Source organism: Falco punctatus, assembly GCF_963210335.1.
Source record: "Falco punctatus genome assembly, chromosome: 2".
Lineage (NCBI taxonomy): Eukaryota > Metazoa > Chordata > Aves > Falconiformes > Falconidae > Falco > Falco punctatus.
The window spans coordinates 30,871,059-30,898,660 of NC_137581.1; the positions used below are offsets into that span (position 1 = coordinate 30,871,059).

Sequence of the window (27,602 nt, forward strand, 5' to 3'; positions counted from 1 at the left end):
AGCTCCGGCAGCAGGGCTTACAGGCAAGTTTTACCTGCCAATAGCACTTGAATTATGGACTAGATTTCTCCTACGTGTCAAAGCCAATACATGAGCATTCTACATGCACTCCAGCAAGGGCTTAAATCCATCATTATTTCTTTACCTTATCAGAAAGGTATTTGCCATATCTCCATCCAACTTTTCTGCTAACCTACGTGTAAATGCAGAATGGTAAGTCTGACAAAATTTGCAAGGGCATTCATGCACCCTGTTTATCACTCTAAGCTATAAAAAGAGCAGCTCCTACTTAAAATTATTTTGAAATAAGATAGCTCCAAATCAAGCTGCTACAACCACGCTTCATGGCCACTTCCTCTCGTCATCATCCTGTTGCAATCAGAAGAGAATCAAGTCTCCTCTGCAGCCATACTCCTATATATGACCAATACCAATGCTTTTATTTAGTTTGATTGTAACTACCTACAAATACAAAAATCTATAAAACAATTTCTAAAATGTGTATATTGAAGGCCACTTCCAAACAGAAGTGCTTTAAAGTTAAGCTACTCCTAGACTCAGCTCTGAAATTCTACAAGGACAACCTCAACCAAGAGTTAAGTGGCTTGAAGTCACTGTGGCTTGCTGTGACCTCAGCTGACATGCCTTCGCTTTCCTGAATGCCTTTTATGAAGGTCCTCTAAATACTTCCAATGGAGATCCTAAGATCCTAAAATTAATGTGGAGGAGGAGGAGGTTAACTTAAGTATCCATATGCAGCTTCAGCCTTGCATATCATGTTCAGCTTTCTACAGCACTCACACAGAAGGAATGAGCAAGACAAATGAAATGATTTACCATTTAGGGTGGGGGTTGGTTTTTTATTTTAGCTTTTTTTTTTTTAAATGAACTGATGTATAAAAACATGTATCTTTGTCTTCAGAAGGCTACAGTGGAGAAAAACTGTAAAGCGCCTTTGAATACCAAAAGGAAAGTAAACTTACACATCATCATGTAACATTTTAGTACTCAGAAATGAGAAACAGGTAAATGGAAACAAGGATGAAGACCTATTTTCTTCTTGGGCTACGGAAAGAAAATATCATCTTCCCTGGGTGGCTCCAGTAAGCTGTTCTTAATGGGAGCAGGAAAACTAGAACACTAAAAACTTTATAATACCCATCTGTGTTTACATGTAAGGTTCATTACCCAGGCTCTTAAGCTACCTAAAAGACTAGATGCGCTCAAGAAGAGAATTATTGTTAATAGTGTCTTATTGGTTTTGCTAGCTTGTTCCATTACTACAGACCTCTCTATTTAAATAAATGTTTTTATTCCTAAACTTTGCCCAGTGCTAAGAAGGATAACAAGTTACTTAATAAACAAGATGCAGTATTTCTAGAGGTGATGTGATACCATAAATTGACTTCAAGGGTGACGACTGCAGTGCCAGGTATCCTAGTACATTCTAAAATCACTACAGAATGACAGCACACACTTCCCCCACTTAACACAATGGCTTCAGGATTTGATAATAAGCTGTGGTCTTCTTGTGAAAGAAGCACCTTCTAATGACCTTTGCAACTATCCATCTGCAAAGCAACCCCATGCAGCCTGAAAGAACTCGGAAAGTTCCAGGCATTGTAGGATTCCAGAAAATAACCAAAACTCAAAAGGCTCTCAAAAACAAAAAATGGCAAAGCGCTCCAGAAAGCTCTCCAGGGTGGAGAGCATCCAAAAAAGCACCAGAATGAAATGCCCAAAATATCCAAATGTTGAAACGGTTTGAAAAAGCCTGGGGTGGAGAGCTCCCCAAAGGCCCACGGCAGGGACCTTCTGAGGGGTTTGCAGCAACTTGTACAGAATTTATGACTGGTCCTTAAACCATCTCCAATATTAACAAATCAGTTTTAAATAAAACTCAACACCGAAGCACTGGATGATACTGAGAACAAAATAAATCTAGGGTGTTTTTTTTCTTGGTTTGGTTGCTCTAACACAATCTGAAAACAACCAAAACCACGTGAGACCTGGCAGCAGATAACAGTAGGTAAGAGACTGAAAGCAGCCCTGCAGAGGACTTGGTGATACTGGTGGATGAAAAAGTAGACACAAGCTGGCAACGAGTGCTTGCAGCCCAAAAAGCCAACTGTATCCTGGGCTGCATCAAAAGAATCGTGGCCAGCAGGTCATAGGAGGTGATTTTGCTCCACTACTCCATTGTGGTGAGACCCCACCTGAGTACTCCGTCCAGCTTTGGGGTCTACAGCACATGAAAGACATGGGCCTGTTGGAGTGAGCCCAGAGGGCCACAAAGATGATCAGAGGGCTGGAGCACCTCTCCTGTGAAGACAGGCTGAGAGAGTTGGGGTTGTTCAGCCTGGAGAAGAGAAGGCTCTGGGGAGGCCTTATAGCAGCCTGCCAGTGCCTGAAGGGGGCCTACAGGAAAGCTGGGGAGGGGCTTTGTACAAGGGCATGTAGCGATAGGACAAGTGGGAATGGCTTTAAACTAGAAGAAGGTAGATTGAGATTAAATATTAGAAAGAAATTCTTTCCTGTGAGGGTGGTGAGACACTGGCACAGGTTGCCCAGGGAAGCTGTGGATGCCCCATCCCTGGCAGTGTTCAAGGCCAGGCTGGATGGGGCTTTGAGCAACGTAATCTAGTAAAAAATGTCCTTGCCCATGGCAGGGGGGTTGGACTAGATGATCTTCAAAGGTCCCTTCCAACCCAAACCATTTTACAATTTTCTAACAGTTCTGTTTACACAATATTCTGGGTAATGGGTAAGTTTGATGTTGCAAAGCTTAAGTTAGTCTTAGAACAAACTAAAGTTTGTGTTTCACAACTGTAGTCTCAGAACTGATGTGATCTTCTCTTCCTCTTGACTTCCTTGAAAACACTTTTCAGAAGTATTTTATTCCTTATTTTAAAGAGGAAAAAATGAGTTTAAGATCGCTTAACTTTTACCCCAGACACTAACCTGATACTTCATGCTATGAAATGAAGTATTTATGACTCATTCTAATTTACATATTTTTTCTTATTTTATTAAAAAAATTGCAATTTTCCTTTGCAGAGACATATAGAACACAGTCTCTCTTATGTCAAGTAACATTTAATAGCCCTTAGCTGTAACTTGGGACTGTTATAAAATGTGCTCAAGATGAGTCATCGTCATTCATTTATTCTGCAATAGGATGAATTCATGAATGAGCGATCTGCAGTAATTCACTTCTACAAAGAGAGCCCATTCATACATTTCAAACCTGGTTTTCTGATTCACTGCAATATAGCTGATTATTTCACTTTAAACAGAAGAAAATTTTGGCTTAAGGAAAGTTTCCACAGAAGTTGTGAGGATTTCTAGTATTCAAGAACAGTTTCATAGATTTTAAAGTGCTCTTCTGAAAATTAAGATTTTGGTCTAACACATGGATACACAGACAGGTATCTTCCTATCTACCTAGCAAGCACAGTGTCTTTGGAAAGTAAGAGACTGACAAACGGTTTACATTGAAATTGCATCAAGGGGGAGCAGAAGTCATTGCTATCAGACAAACCACTAGGCAACCAAAGAAAATATTTTATGAAAACAGAAAAATGGCCATTGGCATACAGAAGTGCTCGCATGAAGCTGTATTTAAGTCAAAATACATACAACCAATTAAGATCCAAGATTGCTAACTACAAAAATATAAAGCAACCACGCTTCTTATTTTGCAGAAAGATAAATGTAAGATACCAAGAATAAAATACACAAATTATTTTAAGTCATAAAAAATCCACCAAAACAAAGGAATGGGATTCACCAAGAAGGAATGGTCCCTTCACCACCACTGCTCTTTTGCCAGCCTTAAGAGATTTCAAACCCGAAAAGCCTATTCACCCCATCTTAACTGCCATGGAAGAGGCCCACATTACGAAGCCACCTCATAGTTCCAAAACAGTCAAAGCTTTACGTATCACCCGTGAGAGTTATACCAGCAAACAGACAGTAAGTCAGTACAGAGATCCGAGTATAAATACAGCATTTTCTTCAGAAACTTAGTTCACAGAAAAAGCACCGTGTGCTTTTCCATTAATTGGTGCTTTAAGTTTTCATTACTTCATTGATTCAAGGACAGCTCTAAAATAGTCACTTTATTCACACCTCTCCTTTCTCCTGGAGAGGCACTGATTCTCCTTGTTTTCAGGATGAGAGGTTTTTACCTTAAGTACAGAGTATCCAAAGTAAGGATAGTTCTATTTACAAATAAAATAACTGACAAAAGCAGCACAAAGACTGATGGAGCATCTCAATGTTTCCAGCAGACACGGATATGATGCAAGAAAATACAATTAACATTACAGTGAGATTCATAAACACTGCACACTGACTTCAGCAGACAGTACAATCTCAAGGTGAACTGACCAGCAATAAAGCACAAGAGAAATCTAGAATTATCCAAGGAACAGTGACTTACCAAATCACCCAAACTAACATATCTGGGTATCAGTGCTTCTATTGGGTGCATCCAGAAGCAGCTCACTACCTCTCAACTTCCATTCCTCCTTTTTAGTACTATAATTACATAATTTCAATTAAAACATATATCCATGCAAATTGCCTTGCAAGAACCTGAATTTACATTTTATTGTTTTCATCTTTGGTCAATGTATAACATTTCAAATGCTTGCTACTCTTTGTAATCTCAAATGATTTCTCTTTTTCCTTGGGTATCCTTTAGTAAGACTTTACTCCAAAGAAACAATACTTTTATTAGCCACCATTTTGCTGAGTATAAATTAGAATCCAGACTTTAAAAAGTAGTACTTCAAAATTTTCTGTTCCTTAAAAAAAAATTGTACTATGTTCAACACTGAACTGAAGCCCCTGTATTTTTCTAGAATACTGAACTTCCCACAAAATACAGGATTAACATGAATTAAATAAAGTTCTCAGAACCGGTTCATTCCAGAAAGCAAACATCAGAAACTAAGAGATATTTGTTTGGTGGTCACTTACCATTCTATCACAAATAATTAAGTGTTGTGAATTATAAATGTAAGCTTTGCAAGCCTCATTTTGAAAGGAATAAGAGAATGCTTGTAACAAAGTACTAAGTGCATTTCATGAAAAGTCTTTGCTTGTACTAATGCTTTTCGTCCAGGTGAATTCTGAGTGTGATACAAAACAAAACATTAATTGCAATATATTTGTTGTATGTAATTACATTTTTCTGTGGGCAATATGTGCTTGTGGTTTTGCAAAGCAGTATACACATTTTTAACATGTAATACTACTTCTTTTTAGATAATACATCACAGAAAAAGCTGAATATGTATTTTTTGCAGACACGTAACTCAATCTAGTCAGAGAAGAGTATAAAGATGGGTAAATATTTACAGGAAAAATTGAGATTGGAAAAAAGAAGAAACATTATAATTACTAAATTAATCCCACTGATTGCATCTCCACTGAATTTCAGCCATCTTTACTTTCTTCATGCCTTTTTAAAATAAGCATCTTTGCATGCTTAAAAGTTTTTCTCCAAACCATACTCAATATGTATTTCTGCATTTTTAACTTTGATTTGACCTAATAACTGAGCACATACAGTGAAGAAAAGAACACGGAACTGATGTGAGCTTGCTTTCTTTCGAGTTAATGCAATAGCCTCCTGTGGCTGTAACCCATTTTGCAGACTGGTCATCCATTTCGTAGTCAAGTCAAGGTCAAACACTATGTTTGAGAAGTGGCAGGGCAAAAAAGGACCACTGGTACCAAATCACTCGCTACAGTGTACACTATCTGATACTGCTCACTTTAAAGAAATACCTACACAGAAAACATGAAAGGTGACATGCCTCATTAGTTGCAATACATATAATTAAAAAGGTACGGCATCAATTACTAAGGGGATTTTCTCTTTAAGACAGACAGACCCAAGAAACCAAAAGGTAGAAAGATCTGTTGGCATAGCACTCATAAAATACAGAAACGTCTCAGGAGGGGCAAGAATACACCAGAAAAACAACATTCATGTGCAACTCAGATTCTGTACTAAGGTTAGTGAACATACAGATATAAAAACCCTCTATGACCCCTGTTTTACTACCAACTGTAAGTCAATATTTTCATCTCCTGGAAGGGGGAAGGACCAGAATGTCTGTATGACAGGAGCTTTGCGAAAAGCTGTGGAACTAATTTGGGATGTAGGTTCTTAGATTGCCAGTGCCACTTTTCAGGAAAGTTGTAAAGACCATACCTCAAATTACATCTAGTGACTCCCAGGAACAATTGTCTGGTAACTGCTCACACTCACTTTCATATTTAAAGCATGAAGAAAACAGCAGCTGAATAAAATCGCAATAGCAAGCTGCCTATTCAGGAAGCAAGAAGGACCAAACAAGGATAAAACCTGTACCATGAAAGGTTAGAACTGTATCTATAAAGGTAAGATCTCCATATTTTTTCAGTTCATCACACACTTCCTGCTTTGAAGATGATCATGCAATGAAAGTGTCAATTCACACACAGCCCACCCCTCCCCTAAGCCCACCTGATAAATCAAAAATTGAAACAAAAAATGCAATGCATGTCACTCTGCTTGCTATTTTGTACAATAAAAGTAAAATATATCTTATCTGTTCTTTAACTTGAATTGCAGGACAAAAATTACTATGTTTCCCTCAGATATTGCCAAGTAATTATGACACAACATGTTTCAAATAAACCCTACAGAACTGTGAGCTGCTGATCCATTTGTGGGTTCAAAGGAAGCAACAACACTATGCAATCAGCACAAAGTTTTGAAAAATGGTGCTAACTGACTTTAAGAACTGTCAACATAAACTTAATTATGGTCCAAGGTCTCCTTTCCATCAGTTAAAAGGACCTGCCCACAACACTGGAAACCAGACTCTCTTCTCGCACTGGAGAGAGGGGGGAAAGGAGCTGGAAAATACTTACTTCAACTTCCCAGAACAGCGTCTGTTAAATATCTCATCTGGGCCAACATCCAGAAAAAAAAGAAGGTAGGATTCATTGGCCCGGAAAACAACAAGCAAAAAAGTGACCCTATAGCTGAATCTGTGGATATTCCCTTATAACACAATAAAGTGGTATTCTAAGCAGCAGCCAACAGCTGCTGCTCATTTCTTGCAGCTGTAGATAGGCTTAACTGCTAGCTGTTTTCATTCAGAATAGAAAACAACATCCAAACTGATCATTGCATACAGGGATGCTACGCTTAGATGACGTATTTATATTTTGAAGGTACCCTTGCTAGAACTCAGAAAGGACAGAATTTGGCCCCTAGAGATAATGAAAAACTAGTAGTGGGATAACAGACAGCTACTGTTGGGACAGGCAAACAGTGTCCACATGACAGCAGAGAATAAAAAAAATAAACTCAAACCAAGGTAACAACCATAGCTTTTAATCTGAGGTCTGTATAATAAATGAGGTTAGTCAAAAGTTGCTACTACAGTGCTTCCCTATTTGCCTTGCAAGCTGAAAATGTGTCGTGCCCCCCCCTCCCCGTGCTTCCCCTCCCCCAAGAAATTTAATTTCATCTAATATAAGAAATAGTACTTTGTTTTTTGGTAGTGAAATCTAAATCCAATGATCCTTAGCACATAATCTTTTAGGTCTTTAAAATCATTTCTGTCAGTCTTACTTTCAGCAACACAAATTGCCTTTTATTAATCCTGATGCAGACTCAGGAAATATTAAAATAAATTTATCAGCTTTACCTGTAATGCACTGAAACTGTCCATCTTCTCTTCTTATTGTAAATGCTTCCCCTGGATTAACTTGCACAAGAATAACCTTAAAAATAAAAGAGTGTTTACAACCATTACACATGAATATGTTACAAAAGTCTGGTACGTGAGAAAAAGAGAAGTTTTACTGGGAAAAAACAACTTTCTTTTTTTTCTGGTTAGTAAATACCTTATTTTTCACTTCACACTGTTTGCTGCCGTCATCCCACAGAGAAAAAGAGATAAGAGCAAGAACAAGTACAGATATTTTTAAACAAGCATTTTTCAAAGAACCAAGGAAAGAACAACAACAGAGTAAAACAGTACCTATACAAATTTTATTTTCTCAACTGCTTAGTATAATTAAAAAACTATTTGTACAGCTTAAATGATTTCAACAAATTACATTAACTTCGGCATTAATCAAACCATTATATAAAGTTTCAGGAGGAAGCCTAGAATTCCCAGTGTTTGAATTTTCATCATAACCACTTGACAAATAGTTTTCATCATAAGGGAAATATGGCATTAATTTCCTTCTTGACATGATCCAAGCACGTTTTTACATCCATTAATGATAAAACATTATTAGAAGTCATGAGAAAGTAAGCGCACCAGATGCACAGCATGAAACAGTATGTATGTATAGTTTTATTTGTGGAAAGCTGTTTAGCCTAATTTTGTAAACCCAAGCAATACAGAATTGATAGCAAAGCACACTTATCAACCAAAATAAACAGAAGCAAAGCTACCATTTTAGACTTCCGTATTCTCATTTGAAACCTGACTTTCTGTAAGAGAAGTTCGTAAACATGAAGAACCTAGCTAAAGTTATGAAGAAAGGAAAAAATAGACAGAAGAGCAGATGCATTTCGTAATTGCCTTTCTGGACACATCTTTATTCCATCTCCCTTGCATGTGTCTAAATACGCTGTATGTCCTCCTCCTAGTGTGAATCAGACACAAATCTTTATATACACAACTCTTCAACATTATGGCCAAAAATTTACTCTGTTAAATTGCTGAAAGAAAATAACATTTGTCTTGCTTACAAAAAAAAAATAACACAAACAACAAAAAAACAACCAAACCCCAAAACACCACCAAAACAAAACACCACAAACCAGAAAAAAAAATGAGTGTTACTGGTTTTAGGAACACCAGAGAGAAAGAAAAGGGTGAGGAAGAGGCAGAAATCATATTAATTCATCCCCCTCTGGTAGAGCAACTTTCTAAATTAATGAAAAGATGGCAAGTTCTACCCTAACGTATCTGCAACTTCAATGAAATATGATAGATACTCACTTTTTCAAACTTGGCTCATGTGATTCAATATTGACTTAGCTCATTTTTCAGCATGGGCTTTAAAAATACTGTTACTGGAGGAAGATGTCTCCAGAAGCTTTAGGTTCTTCGAGAAAAAGCAATGAACTATATCATTATTTACATTTTATCATGCCAATACATTTTCCAGATCTCCTAAAGTGTGTCTGAACATAAAATTCAGTAAGAGTTAGCATTCACAATAAAATCTAAACTTAGAAACAAGAGGATTCTAGACATGAACTTCAAATAAGACTTACAGGTCTTCAGAAAATATTGTATTGTCAGAATTTATTCCAAAGTGTTTCAGAAAGTGACAAAGGAGAGAAATATGAGAGGATGACTTCTTACACTTTCTTTTTCAGACTCCCCAAGCAGGCATAACATTTAGAACATGTATTTCATTGATTTACTTTCTCCGCTCTACTACAACTGAAAGTTTCAGCTTCCAATTTAGACTGGAATAAAAATACCTAAAAGTTGTTCTCATGCACTCCTGAAAAACTTTCTGTCTCTTACGTGTGGGTTGGATAACCACATTTGCCCAAGCATTTTGGCTGATTTAGTATGCCTTAACGCCTCGGAGGAGCCATTCTGGCTACGGCTGACATGTCAATCTGTATGATTTTCAGCTCAGTATATTCTGTCTCCACTGTATGAACTATGAGAAGCAGAAAAGCTCCAAATCCCTCAAGTTTTAGGGCAACGGCTGGTATAACTCCCTGGATTCCTGCTTTTAAAGTAACAGGGAATGGGGTTGACTGGTATTCCTGCTTTGTTCCCATTTTTTCCTATGTGAGTGCCTGAGGTTGCTAACCTGGGTAATAATGTTGCCTAGGGAACCTGCCTGTTTTCTTCCTCCAGACCTCTGCTGCATGACATCCAAACTGGAGACTCCAGCTAGCAGAGCTGATCTGAGCACGGGAACTGGCCTAACTGCAGCATGTGGGCCCTCTGCTTCCCAGTTTTCTTTTATCGCAGTTTCTCCCGTGTAAGAATCATTGTTCACTGCACAGTTTGAAGGTGAAGGCTCAGCACACAGCGAGAAGGGGCACTGATCAGCAGCAGCCGTGCTGCAAGGCAACAGGCCTCCTGATGGAATCCAGCACCACTCCGACACACAGGATTTCATCAGATTTTCACATCTCTGAGGACATCTGACTTCCACTCAAAAGGGTGGGGAGACTCATGGATTAATGCAGTTTAATTAGACGCTCAGTTCCCAGGAACAGGAAATAGAGCCTTTTTGTCAATGGACTATTAGTCTGCTTGAAGTCTGATTGCATTTATTTCACTGGCTCCCACTTTCAGCCTTGCTTTTATGTTGTGCATTCACATTTGTATTTTACAATTGTTCCAAGATAGGCTGCATTTGTTGCCAAGTGTGCCAAAAGAGAGTCTGAATCAGGGCTGAAGTAATTTCAGAAGTTTCAAGAACTGCTGGCTTCAAAAGTCTTTGTGTTGGTGTAACCTGTGTCAGTGTGACCAGCAATAGTTGCTGGACCAGCCTTATCACTGCTGAACCCCACAGGAAGTGACTGCTGCTTTGAGAAGGACTTTTTTGACACTTACCACCTCCGTACATACAATTTGAAATAAGAAAAATTAAACCTCTGCATGTGAAGAGAGAGAGTTAGGTCTTTCTACTATGAAGAGGTATTACCAAAGAGAGACAATCACTTGCAGAGATTCCATCTTACCTAATAAGTCTGTTGCACATAATCAAAGATGCAAGAAAATTTCTCTAAAGGAAAAAGTAACATGGATCTTTCACAGCATCGTGTGTCAGGCCACTAAAATCTACAGGTTGCTTAGTATTTATAGCTCTTTCATTGCATTCTAGGTGGCTTTGTGCAGGCTTGCACATCTCATTGTCCAGCGTGCTGCTTCATGAACCCTGACATCAGCACTTACGAAAACCAAGGCCCTCATCTTTCACACTGAGTATTTCAGGCCTTCATCTCCTCCTTCTGGGCGAAACTTTCATGTTGGCTCAAAATAAGTGAAAAGTTTTGGAAAAATCTTATGGTTCAGCCTCTCCTCCCATGCCTCAACTTTTTTTGCATTGCTTCACTCACAGCACCTAAAGCTCTGCTATCCAAGGGCTAACACACATTATTCTATACAGCTTTCCATTGCCTGCTCCTCTAAGATAACTATGATAATCTGAAAAAAATTGTGATGTATTAGTCTCAGTGGAAGGTATCTTCAACAAAGCCATTTTTCAGGTGTCATTTCTGTTTCTAAATCATAGGATGGTTTGGGTTGGAAGGGACCTTAAAGATCACCTAGTTGCAACTCCCCCTGCCATGGGCAGGGACATCATCTACTAGACCAGGATGCTCAAAGCCCCATCCAGCCTGGCCTTGAACACTGCCAGGGATGGGGCATCCACAGCTTCCCTGGGCAACCTGTGCCAGTGTCTCACCACCCTCACAGGAAAGAATTTCTTTCTAATATTTAATCTCAATCTACCTTCTTCTAGTTTAAAGCCATTCCCACTTGTCCTGTCACTACATGCCCTTGTAAAAGCCCCTCCCCAGCTTTCCTGTAGGCCCCCTTCAGGCACTGGCAGGCTGCTATAAGGCCTCCCCAGAGCCTTCTCTTCTCCAGGCTCAACAACCCCAACTCTCTCAGCCTGTCTTCACAGGAGAGGTGCTCCAGCCCTCTGACCATTTTTGTGGCCCTCCTCTGGACTTGCTACAAGAGGTGCATGTCTTTCATGTGCTGTGGACCCCAGAGCTGAATGCAGTACTCATGAGAGTGAAATACAGGTCACTACAAAATCCTTGACCTGCTGGGCACGCTTCTTTTGATGTGGCCTAGGATACAGTTGGCTTTCTGGGCTGCAAGCACCAGGCCATGTTGATCTTTTCATCCATCAACACTCTTCCCAGCCTGTATTTATGCTTGGGATTGCTCTGACTCATGTGCAGGATCCTCGGACTTGGCCTCGTTGAACTTCCAGAGGTCCACATGGGCCCACCTCTCAGGGCTGTCAAGGTCTCTCTGGATGGCATCATTTCCCTCCAGCATGCTGACAACACCACACGGTTTGACATTGTCGGCAAACTTGCTGAGGGCGCAGTCCATCCCACTGTCTGTGTCACCAACAGTGATGTTAAACAGCACTGGTCCCAATACCAACTCCTGAGGAATGCCACTAGTCACCGGTCTCCATTTGGACATTATGCTGCTGACCACAACTCTTTGAGCATGACCATCCAGCCAATTCCTTATCCACTAAGTAGTCCACCCATCAAATCCATGTCTCTCCAGTCTAGAGACAAGGATGTCATGCAGGACAGTGTCAAATGCTTTGCCCAAGTCCAGGTAGGTGACGTCAGTTGCTCTTCCCTTATCCACCAACACTGTAACCCCATTGCAGAAGGCCACCATAGCTGTCAGGCACAACTTGCCCTAGTGAAGCCATGTTGGCTGTCACCAATCACCTTAGTGTCACATTTAAAATACCAATTAAGGACTGCACAAGCTTAACAAAATATGTGAATTTAAGACACCAAGCCCTTGATACAAGTCCCAGAATCATATAAGTGCCTTTAAAGCATAACCAACTATAACAGAACTTAATAAAATTTGGAAGTGTAGTTTCTCAATGCTAACACAACTTTGACTCAATGTATTTTTCTCTCAAGTTCAAAACGTTACGGCATTGCTATTAAGAAATCAAAGTATTAGGTCTACAACTAGTTTTGTGTCATTTCCACTAGGGCTATAAATTGTTTCCTTTAAACGGTTATTTAATGATGATCCACATGACCTCAATATAGTTCCTTATGAAAAACAGTACGCAATCTCTTTTCAGAGATTAGCTTACAAGTTGAAAATAGAAGAGTGCAGCTATACATTTATGCTAAAAACAGTTCTTGCATAAATAAAACAAAATGACCAGCCCAGTGGCTGAAGTATGAAACACCTGAAACATCAGCTGCCAAAGACTGTCACAGTTTTAACAGTGAAATTTCATACTTTTCAATGTTACTTAATTTATTCTACAAAGGATATTTTTAAAGAGAAATCCAGATCGAATGAACAACACACAAAGATTTGTAGTAATTTAATTAAATGGGTGTGGATTATAGAGTTTTCTTTGTTGTGCAATATTAAAAGCAAAATCCATCCTAAAAACACAGAAAGGCTTGCAAAAAGGAATAGTCTTCATTAAATCCCCTTCTTAGCATGGAACACTATTTTCCCTGATTTCAAAACATTTACTTCACTCCCCATCCACCATCAGTTCAAGATACATATCCCAGATAGGAAGCTGGTGTTTGCCAAACAAAACTGAATCATGCTATATATGAAGAAATATGTTTTTCCTGACATTGCCATTTAAACTCAGGCAGCTGCTCAAGCCAAATAAAAACATAAGAAATGTCCTCATGGTCTGGGTCAGCAGTCCATCTAGCCCAGTACTTTGTGTTCAATATATCAATTAAGATGCTGTTTAAGGAAAGGAAGTAAGCCAAGTCACTTTCTGCAGTCCACCTCTGTTATTTGTCCATGAGTTTGCCTAAACTCTTTTCAGTTTGCTTAGACTAGGAATTGCTGCCTCAACCTCCTGTGGCAGCAAGTTTCTGAAATTCACCTTTTAGCCATTTTAAAACCATATCCTACTATTTAAACATTCCCTAGTTTCTGTGCTATGGGATTTGCTGAACAACAGTTCTGAGTAAGTTTCACCCACCTCCTTCAATATTTTTTAAGCCTTGGCGATTTCCCCTTCCTTGTCTTCAATATGCGGAAACTGGGAGGTCCTAATATTTCTGATCTCTCCTAGGTGAGCTGCTTCATCCCCTTGACCATGTCAGTGGTACCTAAACCCACATCTGTATTAGCAAAGTAAGCAGTGCTTAGGAACATTCCCAGGTGCTGGAACAGTCACCACAACACAAGTTAATACCAACAAGCAAGCTTCTCCCAGACAATATTGGAAACCATTCATGAGACCACTCTTACCAGGCCATCTGCACACAGACACTCTTTCTGGAAGAAAACATGGTTTACTAGAACTGACTTGTTCCATGACATTTGGTCTCAAACTCTGGGAACATTCTTGAGCACACTTAAATTACTAATATATAAACAATTCCCAACAGTACCCTGAAGGAGCATTACAACATTTTGCCTTTTTGAAAGCCTAGTTAAGGGGCATCCTCCTCTTAATTAGGTTTGAAAATCTGTTCTTCACCTTAAATCACAATTTGAGCTGGTCTTAGAAGTACACTCTTAGAACACAACAGTTCTATATAAAACCATTTTATAATATTCTCTCCCTAAAGAATTCCAAATGAAAATATCATTTTATTGTAGCTCAAGTAGTATGAACACATCCTACAGAGACATGCAGCATTGATTTGGACATGCTAGAGATATAACGATAGTTTAACAATAATTTCATCTGAAGATCTCATATATGATTTAGCTTTATTACATCAAGTGTGAATAGGATGAGAAAGTATTCTGATTTTGCACCTAAAAATCAAAGGCAGTACGAACATTCAAAGAGGAGAATGTTCAATGTTTCTTACTTTTATTCAGTGAACTTGTCACTATCTGCAAGAGAAACTACAGGATGTTTCTGCAGACTGAACCAGGAAAGGAGTTGAACTCTAGCTCATTTCTAACGCTGAAGAAATGAAAAATAGCTGGAGTAAGAAAAGAAATTGTAAGACTAAGAATACAAACAAGAAAATGTGGAAGGGAAATCTGTGCAAGTCAGAGCTGCAGCCATCTCAGCTCAAAGGGTTGCGCAAAAAAAAAAAAAAAAAAATGGGAAAACTGAAGGCCAAATGTTAACTTATCTCCAGAAAGGTCTAGAAGTAACTTTTATCAGCAAGAAGCAGAGGCTGCAGAAGCCAAAATAAGAATCTTAGAGATATTTTGCTCCGCCAGTATTGTCACAGCAATGCCTTTTAAAAGCAGAACAGCAACAATACAAAATGTAGCAGATTTATATCTTAATAATCCTTGTTTTTATGGATACAGAATACTTTCATAAGCAGCCCAACATTTTGCTTGTGCCAGTCAAATATGCAGGTTAAGGTATTTCTTCATTGGAGTACAGTGAGGGACATAACAGAATTTAAAATACAGAGCTAGCTAATCTTGCTTTGAATAGGTTTGTTTGCATAATTAAAGCCCAAAAGCCCCATTAACTCCACCAAAATAACAATAAAAATGACCCTTTATTCTGTCAGTAAGATACAGACTTCTACAATCATCTCTACTTGCGCTTCCATTCTACCAACAGAAGTAGTGATGTACCAGCAGATTTCCAGGATTCAAAATAATTTCAGCTTGCTGATGGGAAAGAAAGGCAGATCGGAGTTGTGGCATCATCACAAACATGTATTTACGTTACAATAAGCAGGGGAAAATTTCCCCAGTGCTCTCTAGACACAAAAAAAGTCAAACTATAAATAGACTTGCCCAATTAATGACTGTTCTTCATCAAGTGGTTAGTAAGCAAGACCGAAATAAAACCTACAGACATTATTATTGTGAAGTACCAATACTAAAATTGGATTTACCCTGATAAGAACCCTAGATGAGGTGAAAGACTTGCAGAGCAGGAAAACAAAAGCACTGAAGACTAATCCGCAAGCATGTTACTTTGCTGTTTTAAGGCAACATCCTTCTGTAGCAGAAACTGTGAACAGTTACAAGTCCAAACTACTTCTGTCCTTATGGAGGTAAAAAAAAAGCACGCCAATAAGTAAAACCTGAAATAAGTCAATAAGCTCTACAAACAAACTTTAAAAATGCCTCATAGAAAGTTTGACACGTTTTTCTTCCTTTTGCTCACCATTATACATGTGCAAAAGCAGCTCTCTGAATAAAACTTCAAGGATAAAGAACAAGGCTCCAAGCCCAAATACACACACACACACACAATACAGCCACCTAAAAAACCCAGTGCCTTAAAGATATTTTGGTCACTTCTATCAAGTACATATGCAGTGGATCTGCAAGGGAAAAGAGATTTCATTTGTAAAAAACCTACCCATGCAAAATATTATTGCTAATGTATCACATATATGGAAATAACATTTTTAATGTATTGCTTAAGTTCTAGAAGTTTAAAATCAGACTGAAGTAGAAAAATCCAGAATTAAGACAGTTGCTAACCTTCTCCACCCTGCTCCATAAAGTTAGAAAGACGTACCTAATTTGGGGAAATTTCTGCAGATCAGATTTGAATAAGGCTTGTGGAAGAGTCTGTCTTACCCTTACCACATAAGGATGCTCTTATGTATTACAGGTTTTATAGACACAGTTCAAATAATACCTGTATTTCTACAAGGACAGGACTGATTTAAATCTCTTGATGTTTGTGCTGGCTTAGAGTTAGAAGTTGTATTTTATTCAGATACAGTAAAATTTTGTTTACAAGTTTGGTATTCACAGCCACACTTTCAGATCTTTTGTAGTAGGTAAAAAACTGAACCGCCCAAATGCATGCTTTTATACCTAAAAGCTTCTCTGTCTGTAGAAGTTATTAGCTACTGAACATAGAACATAATTTAAAATTTAGTCTTCCTAACACCTATGGTTTATTTCTAACCAGCAAAGTCTCAACTGAAAGATTGAAACTACTGTTTTAGAGTTACTGGGATACGAGAGAAATATTTTTGTACTCCCATTAAAGAAAAATCTATATACATCAGTCTCTCAAAAATACCATAGCTCTTAAACAGATCCTTCAGTATCAAGGACTATCAGCCTTCTGAAGAGGAAAAGAAGGTTAAATATTTTAATCCTGACTGAGGTTAAAGAAACCAAAATAAATTATCGTGTCATGTGTGAAGTTGTGGGATAAGCCCACATGAGAACTGGCGCTCTGTTCTCTCCACAGGCTAGCACTGTCTACTGCCACAAAGGCAAGAAAACCAAAGGATCTGGATTGAATTTCAGTGTAAAGGGATATTTGGAATCTTTCCCTCTCCCCAGTCATCCCCCACCTCCCACTGAAGGGGAGAGGAACTGAATGGGTTACTTGATATCTTCCTCTAAAAGAAGTTACGCTTGGTGAATTTACATATTTTTCCAGAATGAGTGAAATCTGGGACAAATTCTCCAACCAAGTTAAAAGCCTCTGTATATATGTAACAAGAATGCCTACAGATCTGTCACTCAATATATCATAACAAATAAAGAAATGCAATCCTTTAGCAGTAAAGCCAATTAATGCATAGTCTGGCATACATATTAAAATACTGAAAAAAGTGGAAAAGTAAGAATGCAAGGAGAAAGTGGGGGGGAAGCTAGGGTATGTTATATTAATTTTACTCATTGCTGAAGTCTTAAATAATACGAAGAAATAAGAGTAATTATATTACAACTGTAGTTAAAGCATACTTAAATAATGTAGTAAAAGAGGCTGCTCCTGTACAGTAAGAAAAATTACAAATTGGAGCAAAATAGTACTATTGAAAAGCAGAATTCTGTTTTTCTCTCATTCTGGAGTGGTTTTGGGGGATATGTGATTCTTTTGGGGTTGTAGGGTGTTTTGGTTTTTTCCTCCAAACAAACTTTCTGAAACCAAGAGGGTAAAGTGTTCCAAAACATTTCTGTGAACCTCCGAAACCACAATTCAAAGAGAATCTAATCAAAATCCATTTCTACACTAGCAGAAACAATGTTATTTTCTGGTATGTTTTACTGGAAAAGAGACAAGAGCTTCAGGGTTGGGGTTGTTTTTTCAGTTTTGTTTCTTATTAATCTGAAAACATCTATATTTAGCATTATATGGTTATAGGGTGCTGAGTCGATAGCAAATGACTGTCAGCAAAAGTCACAAACATTGGATAGACTTACCAAAATCATATTTCTAAATGCACTAGTAATATACATCAACATAAAAAACCACAGTAGTCATTTGTCTAAAAAGACTGTAACTGAAATAAGCTCAGCAGTACTGATGAGAAGATTTTTAGCCAAAAGGACAAAGGTAAATTAATTTTTGAACATTTTACAAATTTAGGAAAATGCTGCAGCTAATGCTTTTGGTCATTCTTACTTCAAAAAATTTTAACACTCAACTAAACCTGTTAAGAGGGTGGTACAGCCAAGCTCTTTGTAAGATGTACACTGTATCTTTAACAGTCTGTCTGCAATAAGATTAAAAAAAGGTGCATTTCTGGAAAAGGGTGAGTATAACACAACACAACTTCCAGGCAGAGGCACATTTATGCTCTGTCATTAGAGCACATATTCAGAACAATCACATTTTTCTCCACTAATAGCTCCAATCAAGATATTAATTAGTGACATGCTTTATCTCGCAACCCATTTGAAAAGCCTTAGCACTTTGACTTACTGTTGCTCGCATCCTTTTTATTTCTCTCATTCAACTGGTGCTACCACAGTGACAAAGGATGAAGGAAGATTCAACAGTCACCACTCCAGCTGCTCCAATCTGTTCCATTCACTTAATACTGAGGTTATCTTCGGTGATGTGTTGAGCATCGCCCCCCCCCCCCCCCCCTTCTTTTAACAGGGCACCTTAACCTAAACGCCACGGAGCATCTCCCTTTACCTTCCTCTATAGCTGTGCATCCACACAGCATGTGGAGGCAGGATGTGAAAGGTAGGATCAATTAACAATATAGTCAGCAATACCTACCTCAAGCCTTCCTTCCTATCAAATTAGCCAATGTACAGTGAGCTTCCTGCTGTACACAAATGTATCATGTCACCATAGCAACTAAATCAACAAATAGCTGCTGCAGCATCTGCTTCTGGATCATCTAACGTCAGTCAACAGAAGGTTCAGGTTTAAGAGAACAAAGCTTCCAAATATATGCCATTTTATAACTGCATTTTTAATTTAGCCTCCCAATTCCCAGATAGGATACGCTAACTCAGAATGAACCAACTTCTGACTTCATAGTTGAATCTATTATGCAGCTTATGACTTCAGTTTGTAAATAAGCCAGAAAGGAGGGGGGGGGGGAGACAGACATGGACAGGGGACGACCCACTTTATAAGAGAATAAAAAGATATAGCAAAGAAATAGTCAACTGGAGTCTGTTGCACTCTTTCTTAAATACTGTGTTATTTTCTACACTATGCATTTATTAAGAGGCATGAAAAGAAAGAAATTGTTTCCCACACTTTTTTGTTTTGCTTTGTAATTTTGTATGTCTGCCCTAAATATTACCACAACCAGAACTGTCTTATATGTTATTATCTAATAAAAGGTATTTCAGATGGCTGACAAAAAAGGTTTCCCTCTATTAGTATCCACTTAAGAACTGAAAACATCCAATATTAGTTTCTGGCAATTGCACATCTGCAATCTTTAATCCCAGCAATAGGAGGGACCCACCGGCACACCCTCACCTGCTAAAAGACAGCTACCAAGGGCAAAACACGCATCCCTCCCTACTTGTAAGAAATTACTTCAAATACCATACATGCATCCCTCTGGTTTTAGTCCTAATGCATAGGCGGGCAAGACATATGAAATTGCTTTGTAACAACTTGGTATCTGGAATGCCACAACATAAGATTACCGATTAAATGTTACCTCAAGTATACAAAATTAAAAAATTTACTTGGACAGTAATGACTTCAAAGATAACAAGCAAGTGTACATACACACGCTTATGTAAAAGGACTCAAAACTACAGCCTACTTAGAACACAAAAGTAACTTTCCACTATTTTATCTTGAAGTCATAATTCTAACGTTTGGTCAACATGGATTTTTTTACCAAGTAAAAGCTATCAGTTATTCATATCCAGTATATTTTATTACTGAACATATTTAATTTTCAAAGTGGGTGGTTTTCCATCTATATACAGTTTTTTGTTACATTACATCTAAGTTAGCTCCATAGAGTGGACCAGTGAATAAGGAAAACCAGACACAGACTCAAGATGCTAATTCTGCTGTGGCTCTGTCGTGGACTTACAGTGTTTTGTGGGTTTGTTACTTCACCCATGCCAGAGTTTCCCTGTTTGTAGGACTAGTACAACAGTGTATGTATGTTTGTGAAAGCTATTGTTTAAAGATCACTGCAAGACTTGAGTGTTGTTATTCATTAGCAGCACAGGAATTGCCATATGAAATCACATGTGTGGTCCAGCTAAGGTGATGTCAGTTACAAACGCAACGCAAGTTATTTTTCCATTGATTGTGTGTTCAAAATCTGCTGTTCATATCATAATGATGCTAATGAGGCTATGAGCTACTGTTTTCTGTGATCAAACCCACTAACACTTAAAAACTGATTAAATGGAAAAATGCAAAAGATCTATGTAACAGGTACTACAGACAAGAGTAAGATTATTAAATAGGAACAGTTGACATCAGTAATAAAAGCCGAATTAAAAGTGTCTTAAACAATTTAAGAATTTCAAGATTGTGAGAAGTGTTACTTCCAATTAATTATTCCTTAAAGTCATCTTTCGTAAGATTTATTTCCATCTTCTTTTAGACTTCCTAAAGATTTCCTCCCTTTGTGTTTATGTTGGCTAGTAACAAAGAGTTCTGAAAACTTTAGGTTGAGCTCTGTACTATACCATACCAATTCATAGCTGACTAAGCACACAGCACTTCTGTGTTATCTATAAGGAAAAGTAATGTCAGAATTTTCTTTTTTGCCTCAAATTACCTTCTGTTTTTAGTACAAATGACAAGAAAACAGGCTTCTCATTGTTATTTATAAAAGTGTCCTGTAGACATTGATCTTTGACCAAGTAACACAATGCAATGGTCTTAACACTGAAGTTCTAAAATCTTTTCTTTTCCACCAAATTTATTTGAGCAAATTCCAATTAACAGGTTTTCCACAACTACAGAATCCTCTACCTTAGCATCTGCTAATACTGACTGATAATCTAGAAGGATCTATCTGCTCCATATATGGAGATTAACATCTTTCTAACAAAGAACAGAAAAGATCTGGATAGTAAAGGCCATTAACATATCTTAGTTTTCAGGACTAGGGAGGAAATCCATACAGAATTAACTGTTACATAATACATTACAGTAACAATTTATATGTTTTGGATTTTGAAAAAACCACACACAATCCAAACTATTTCATCTTACACAGGTAGTAGCAGCATGTCCTGAAGAAAGTGACAGAAAGCAGACATTTTTTCAGTGATATGCTCCTAAGGCCTATGTATATTTTCAGAAGAGGCGAGAGCAAGCAACTCTGCACTGTTTTTCTAGAAGGCAGCTGACAGATAGTAGAATTGGCAAACATTTCATCTTTAACCACCGCTACAAGACACTGTCAGTGACACTGAATGCACCAAGATGACGATAACCCTAGATGCAACTGGAAACAGGGAGGTTGGAAAGATGACTAGACTTTTCAGTGGCACTGACATTCAAAAACGATAGATTTCAATAAGCTTTCACTGCTTTTTGTAGAAAGGCAGGTTGGAAAGATCTGAGAATTGGTGATTTATTTTTTTTCTAATTCCAGCAAATAAAAAAAACCTTTTCATAAAATCAATTTACATCCTTACTGTACTCGTTTTCCCCCCTTCTCTTAATGTGAAAGACAATCAGCAGAAAGTTCATCACTGGGCAGGGGGGAGATGGTTTGGATCCTTGTTTTGTAAAAATGTAAGGTTTTCTGAGAAGAACCAGTAAAAGATAAGCATTAAAAATCTGCATCTAATCTCACTGATAACTGTTCCAAGACTTGTTAGTGTCCACACGTAACACTGTCAATCACTGCATGTTTCCTGAGTGTGTCTGTCTCATTCTTTATTATTGAGAAATACTTAGAATTTTCACCTACTTGTTTCTGCTTTGTCTCGTCTCTTTTGCATTCTCAGTTCTCACAACTTGGCTAAGCAAAGTTTTGTTTGTCTCATTTACAGCAAACCCAATCTGTTTCATTAGCATTGACACAGTCTGTGGTTAGCAGATTGTGCACAGAAAATTTGCTATTGAAATAATCCCACTAATATATCTTTAAATCAGTAAAAGTATAAACATAAGGATAACAGAAGCGTTTCAAATAATCTGGATAATGCAACAGTCAAACATTTGTGCTTCAAAATTTTAAGCTAATCCTTGTTTACAGGGAGTTAGAAGGATGCAGTGTTAGTGACAGTCACTGAACTCTGGAACTTTGAGGCATCTGGCACCGGCTAGTGGTTAGACCCATCAGCTTCTATAAATAAGAACTAGAAGACTTCAATCAGATTATTCTCATTTCACAGTGATTTGTTGTTTGAAGTCCACAGGACTTCAGCTTTACAATGCTGAGAAAAATGAGGGACAGAGCTCATACTGCAGAGAAAAGTGGTAGCAATGGCTAAACTTCCACCTAATACTTTGCAGGGGCTAGTCCCCTCAGTAGACACTTTCCCTGATCAATCTGCATACTTGCCAACAGTCCAAAACAGAATGAGGGAGTAAATTTTCATTTACATTGTAACTAGATGATAACTTATAGGTAGACAGCCAATTTAATTTTGGGAAACCAAGTAATTTAACAAAGATCGTCTTAAGTGAAAATTACAATGAAAAAAACCACAAACCCCCAGTTGCTTAAGATGCTACTAAAGCAAATAAAAAATCTCATTTATAACAAAAAAAATAAATCTAATTAAAAAAATCAAATCTAAAAGTTCTGTAAAGTGCTAGATGTGGCATTGTTCAAAGAAAGCCAGGCACTTTGAAGAGTTTTGATTTGCAGCAGGTTTTTAGATATCGTATCTAAAATAAATAATAAAACAAATAATCTGCTCTGCCTTCAGTAATCCTGTTTTCTTCACAACACCTGTGGAATCAAAATGCCCTTGCAATTATTTCAATTAAGTATCCAAACTGAAGACACTTTTCACCTGTACTTAAACTGGATATACTTTGAAGTTAGTGTGCTTTGACTGCGTGCTGTAGCAGCAGTTGCCATGAAGTACTTTTACTTTGTGTTTCAGCTACAGAGAAAAAAAAAACACCCAAACTTCCGCAGACTGAGTACTTCCAGGTTCTCTGAACCTGCTGTGAAGATCTCAATGCTGAGAAGAGGGGAAGAATTAGTTTCCTGGTTATCTCACATTTGAAACAAGCTGAACAGCTGTGCCATTGTTAACGCGTTCTGCTAGTATTTTCCTTCCACATAATACCTAGTGATAAATGAAGAATCTTAGAAACACTACAAAAGCTAGCCAAGATGAACAAAGCACTGTGACCAGTTAACAGATTTGCAGCTCAATTGTACTTTGCTTAAAATAATTTCTTTGCCAGTAATATCGTCACATGTCTGAAAGTGTGTGCAACCAGTCAGGCATCCACTAAGAAACAATATTTAACATTATAATGTGGTCATGATCAACTTTTGGCCTAAGAGACGAATACATTATTTCAGAAAGGTCATAAAGCTACACTTGATTCCCTCTCTGCAGGCTGAGGCAGAGCCCTTGCAGCCACTGCCCTGACTTCCTTCACCCTTCTGAAGTACCAAAAAAAATAAGAGGACCCAACAAGCAGGTTAGACATGCTCTTTCTTTCCCCTACAACCAGTAAGTGCCATGAACAGCACACTAGCAGTGGAGATCTTCAGCAGCTCAGCTCACTCTGGCTGTGCAGCATTCTGTAATTTCTAGTCATTTCAAGGGCTGAAGTGATAGGTAGGAGAAGATGGTACCACCTTCTTATTTTTTTCAAGAACTCTGCTGTACAACTCAAATCAAAATTTATAATATCCTTTAAGAACAATCCCCTTCATGAAACACAATTGTAAGAATTAAGAGGAAAAATATAAATCAGCAAGCTGAAACTGAATTTGGACATTCAGTTCCTGAAGAGTTTAGAAGATTTAACAAATATATAAGCTGTTGATTCTGTTGATTTAGAAAGTATATGGACTAGAAGACAATTTGATATTTTCCAACATTGCTTCTGATGGCTCAGACTCCTGTTTGGTGATATAGCAAGTTAAAAGCCCTTAATATTTAAGACTGATGGATGCGTCTTTAATATTTCTACCTTAAACAGAGCAAAAAAGGAAGTGCCAAAGGAAAAACTGTATTCTGTAGTTATTTCATATAGCATTTAATTTAAAAACATAATTAGAATGCTAGGAGTTTCAATAGCACTTCTAAAGTAGCCTTTTTCTCCCCGACAAAGTGCCCTATTCACTCAGCTTTGTGCAAATCTGAGCATCACTGTATAAAAACACTGTGTGACAACATGGACCTGAGCCGGAAGAGAAATTAAAGGCTACATCCTCAATTTGATCAGATTGGGAAGGCTCAGTCAGTGCTGGAACAAGGGCTTGGTGGGAGAAGTCTCTACAACCTCAATTCTTTCCCATCTGTTTTCTCTTCTACTTCAAAAAGAAAGTGAGAAAAATGAGAGCCTAAGGCCTTTTTTGCTATGGTGTGTAAACCCCGGTCTACCTCTTCCTGGAGAATGCTATTCTGGCTGCTCTATAAAGCACATATAATTCTGTAACATGCAGAAGGTCAGATGGACTTTGCCCTGTTATAGAGAAATCTCTCTATCACCAGGCAGTAGAATAGACTGAACTATTTCAGTTGGAAGGGACCTACAGCTGCCACCTAGTTCAACTGCCTGACCAATTGAGGGCTGACCAAGCTAAAGCATGTTATTAAGGACATTGTTCAGCTGCCTCAAACACTGACAGGCCTGCGGCATTGACCACCTCTAGAAAGCCTGTTCCAGTGTTTGACCACCCTCTCATTACAGAAATGCTTCCTCGGGAAAAAACAGGTTTCAGCTAGCAGGGGACATCCTTTAGATTACTTGTTCGCAAAGTAATTCTCACATATTTTAAGGCTGGAGTTTCTGTAGTTAAAAATGTGAATTTGCAAAGCAGTTACATTTTTGTCACAACTTAGAGAGAGAGATTACAATTCCTGTCCTCTGAGGAAATGTATATAAGCAATATGGATGACTTCATAGGTCTTGGACTCTGGCATTTAGGTCCTGGCTTACTTGGCATTAAATGTTCCGCAGCACAGAGGAGAGGAGAGAAACAGACCAAGGAACATGCCCGAGTCCAGGACGCTGCTTGGACATAACTTTACCCTTCCAAACCTTACTGGTAGTGGAGCACACAGACTCAGGCACTAGGTCCACTTGCAGACTGCAGAAAGGAATTGGGCTACCTCAGTGCTTATAGCTCCAGGCAACTTGCACCTTCTCATCTCATTAAAAAGAAGAAAACCACAGATCTTTAGTCACCTTCCTAAAACATAAAGGAGATCATCTTCTGGTCATGCTTATTTCTCCCCATTGATTATATGAGCAACCCACAGTGACTGTCTTCAAACCCCATTTTCACATGTCAACCAATTCTTCCAAATGTCAGTTTCTGAAGAGATTTGTTCAACAGGGGAAATCTTGCTTCAAGTATCTTGGGAAGAATTTACCATATCGGAGACCAAAATTAATCTAGGATTCATACCACACCAACGCAAAGAGATGTTTTAGAGAGAAAGGAGGGAGGATTACTCAGAGCAGTTTTAAGAGGATACTTAATTCCATGAACTTTCATATTAAATACAAGTAGGAAAGGCTATGAACTATACAGCCTTCACTCTTGTTTCTATTTTCAGAAAGCAAATATCAAAATAAATATACTTGGATGCTAGTATAAATTGTGCAATAAATCTGATGCTGCTTTCTGCTAACCAAAAGCAGCATAGTATTCATACATAACTATACAGCAAGGATTTTTGAATCCTAACTTTCTGTTGAGAATGATGGCTTCTTCTAGGAAACTTTGCAAGTTTTCAGTGCATCTGCAATCAAGGATACTGTTTAAATACATAGGAGAAAATTCTGATGTCTGTGGCAAAAAAACCCAAGCCAAAATACCACTTCAGACAAAATGCCATTCTTCCTGATAAAAAAAATATGATTAACTCAGATACAGAAAGAATCTAATAACCTTGTGGCATCAAAACTCACATCCTCATAACATTTTTTTTTTTTGAGTGTGGTATGTTTTTTAAAAAATTATAGCCATCAACCAGTTAAAAAGTCTGTGGAAAGTATTTTTTTTGTCCTACGTAAGATTGATTATGCTTTTTCCAGGGACGGTTGCTACACAAAAGTACTAAACAATCCTGGAAAAAATACAGCTTGATAATCAGCTTCAGTAAGCTGGCACTGCAGCATTACATGCAGAAGAGTTCCAATGGCTCCAGTGAACACAGCTCTGGTGTGCTTCAATGATATGAAGTCACTGAAGGATGGAAGAATAATCGTCAACTAAAACAAACTTTAATGAATCTCTGAAAGGAAAAGTTAGACACATCTGCTAATTCAATAAAGCCAAAGGGGAAGTACAGAAAAAAAAAAAAAAGAAAAAAAACACCAAAAAAAAGACAGCAGCAGTCATGCATGTACCCTGTACTCTGAAATCAAAACACAGATAAAAAAGGAAAACAGCACAATACAGAAAGCAGTGAAAACAATTATAACAGTACCTGTTGTTAAACAACTTTTAACACTGATTCTTTTTCTTGTATAGGAAAAGATCATGAAATACACACAGCGCTAGGCTCGTTTTTCAGCAGCAATGCAAAACCAAAGCAAGCTGGAACTTGATAATGTACCATATGCTTTTCAGAAACAGAAGTGTCAGAACTAACACTAAGGAAAAGCATTTAGTAATCTAGTTTACACCTTCACCATTCAATTTCTGTGTGACTCCATGTATATAAAAAATGTGAAAGCAAAAAAGGGGATTCTCAGAATTATTTCATTCATTTTTATAGCCATCTATTACTCTGCTGACTGAAGACTTCTGGCCATGATAACAGGTTAATATCAACTTTGAGATCAGAGGTTTAAATATTTAAAGAAGAAATTGGTTTTAGAAATACTAACTTGTAGACTTGATGCTAAGTTCTATTTCAGTTCAAAGAATTTGCACTTAAAGCCACACACAGTATATATATATATATATATACACACACACAACGTATTACATATACACACACAGAGACACATCCTACATATGTATACATACACAGTGGGATTTTTGGAAAACCCACAGGCATCTAAACTTCTACAAAGAAGTTTAGAGGATAAGATTCTCAAGCTACAAATATTACTTCATCACTATACCTTCCTGAGAAATAAAGTTGACTGAAGGTCAAACACTATGTGTCCCATTCCCCAAAGAAAAAGAATGGTTAACAGGTACTGGGCTACTTTGAGAATGCTGTCTGCCTTTTTAGTAATAAATTACACCAAGGTTATACAAGGATGTCTCACTTTGCTACTGTTAGCTTTAGTGTGGTAGGTGTGGTGTGGAGAGGGTCCAGAACTTCAGGGCTGCTGCAACCTCGTGTCAGCAATTTACTGATTTGTCTTGGAATAACACTGGATGCTATAGAAACTTTCCAAAACAATTTAACATCAGTCTAATATCAGGAAAACAAAGCCTGCTAAAGAAAGCAGTTTGAACTCTTGCCTCCTCATTTCCCTCTCAATCATGAATTTACCTCCTCCCACCAAAACAGGACTCGTAACCAAGTACAACCTTCCTGTCCAGCCTTGGCAATAATCAGTAA

The 27,602-nt window shown here is 37.9% G+C and overlaps 1 protein-coding gene across 5 annotated transcripts in view; it reads right to left on the reverse strand.

The window, feature by feature from the left end:
* The window catches only part of FNDC3A (fibronectin type III domain containing 3A), a 126,787-nt gene that overhangs the window by 75,388 nt on the left and 23,797 nt on the right, over nucleotides 1-27,602 (reverse strand). For 4 of the 5 annotated variants that reach the window (XM_080375024.1, XM_080375023.1, XM_080375022.1 and 1 more), the window contains exon 3: nucleotides 7,719-7,794. The exons of the other annotated variant lie outside the window; for it this stretch is intronic. In XM_080375024.1, the coding sequence (XP_080231150.1) occupies nucleotides 7,719-7,794 (76 nt within the window). The remainder of the gene's footprint in view (nucleotides 1-7,718; nucleotides 7,795-27,602) is intronic. 5 annotated transcript variants of the gene reach the window in all.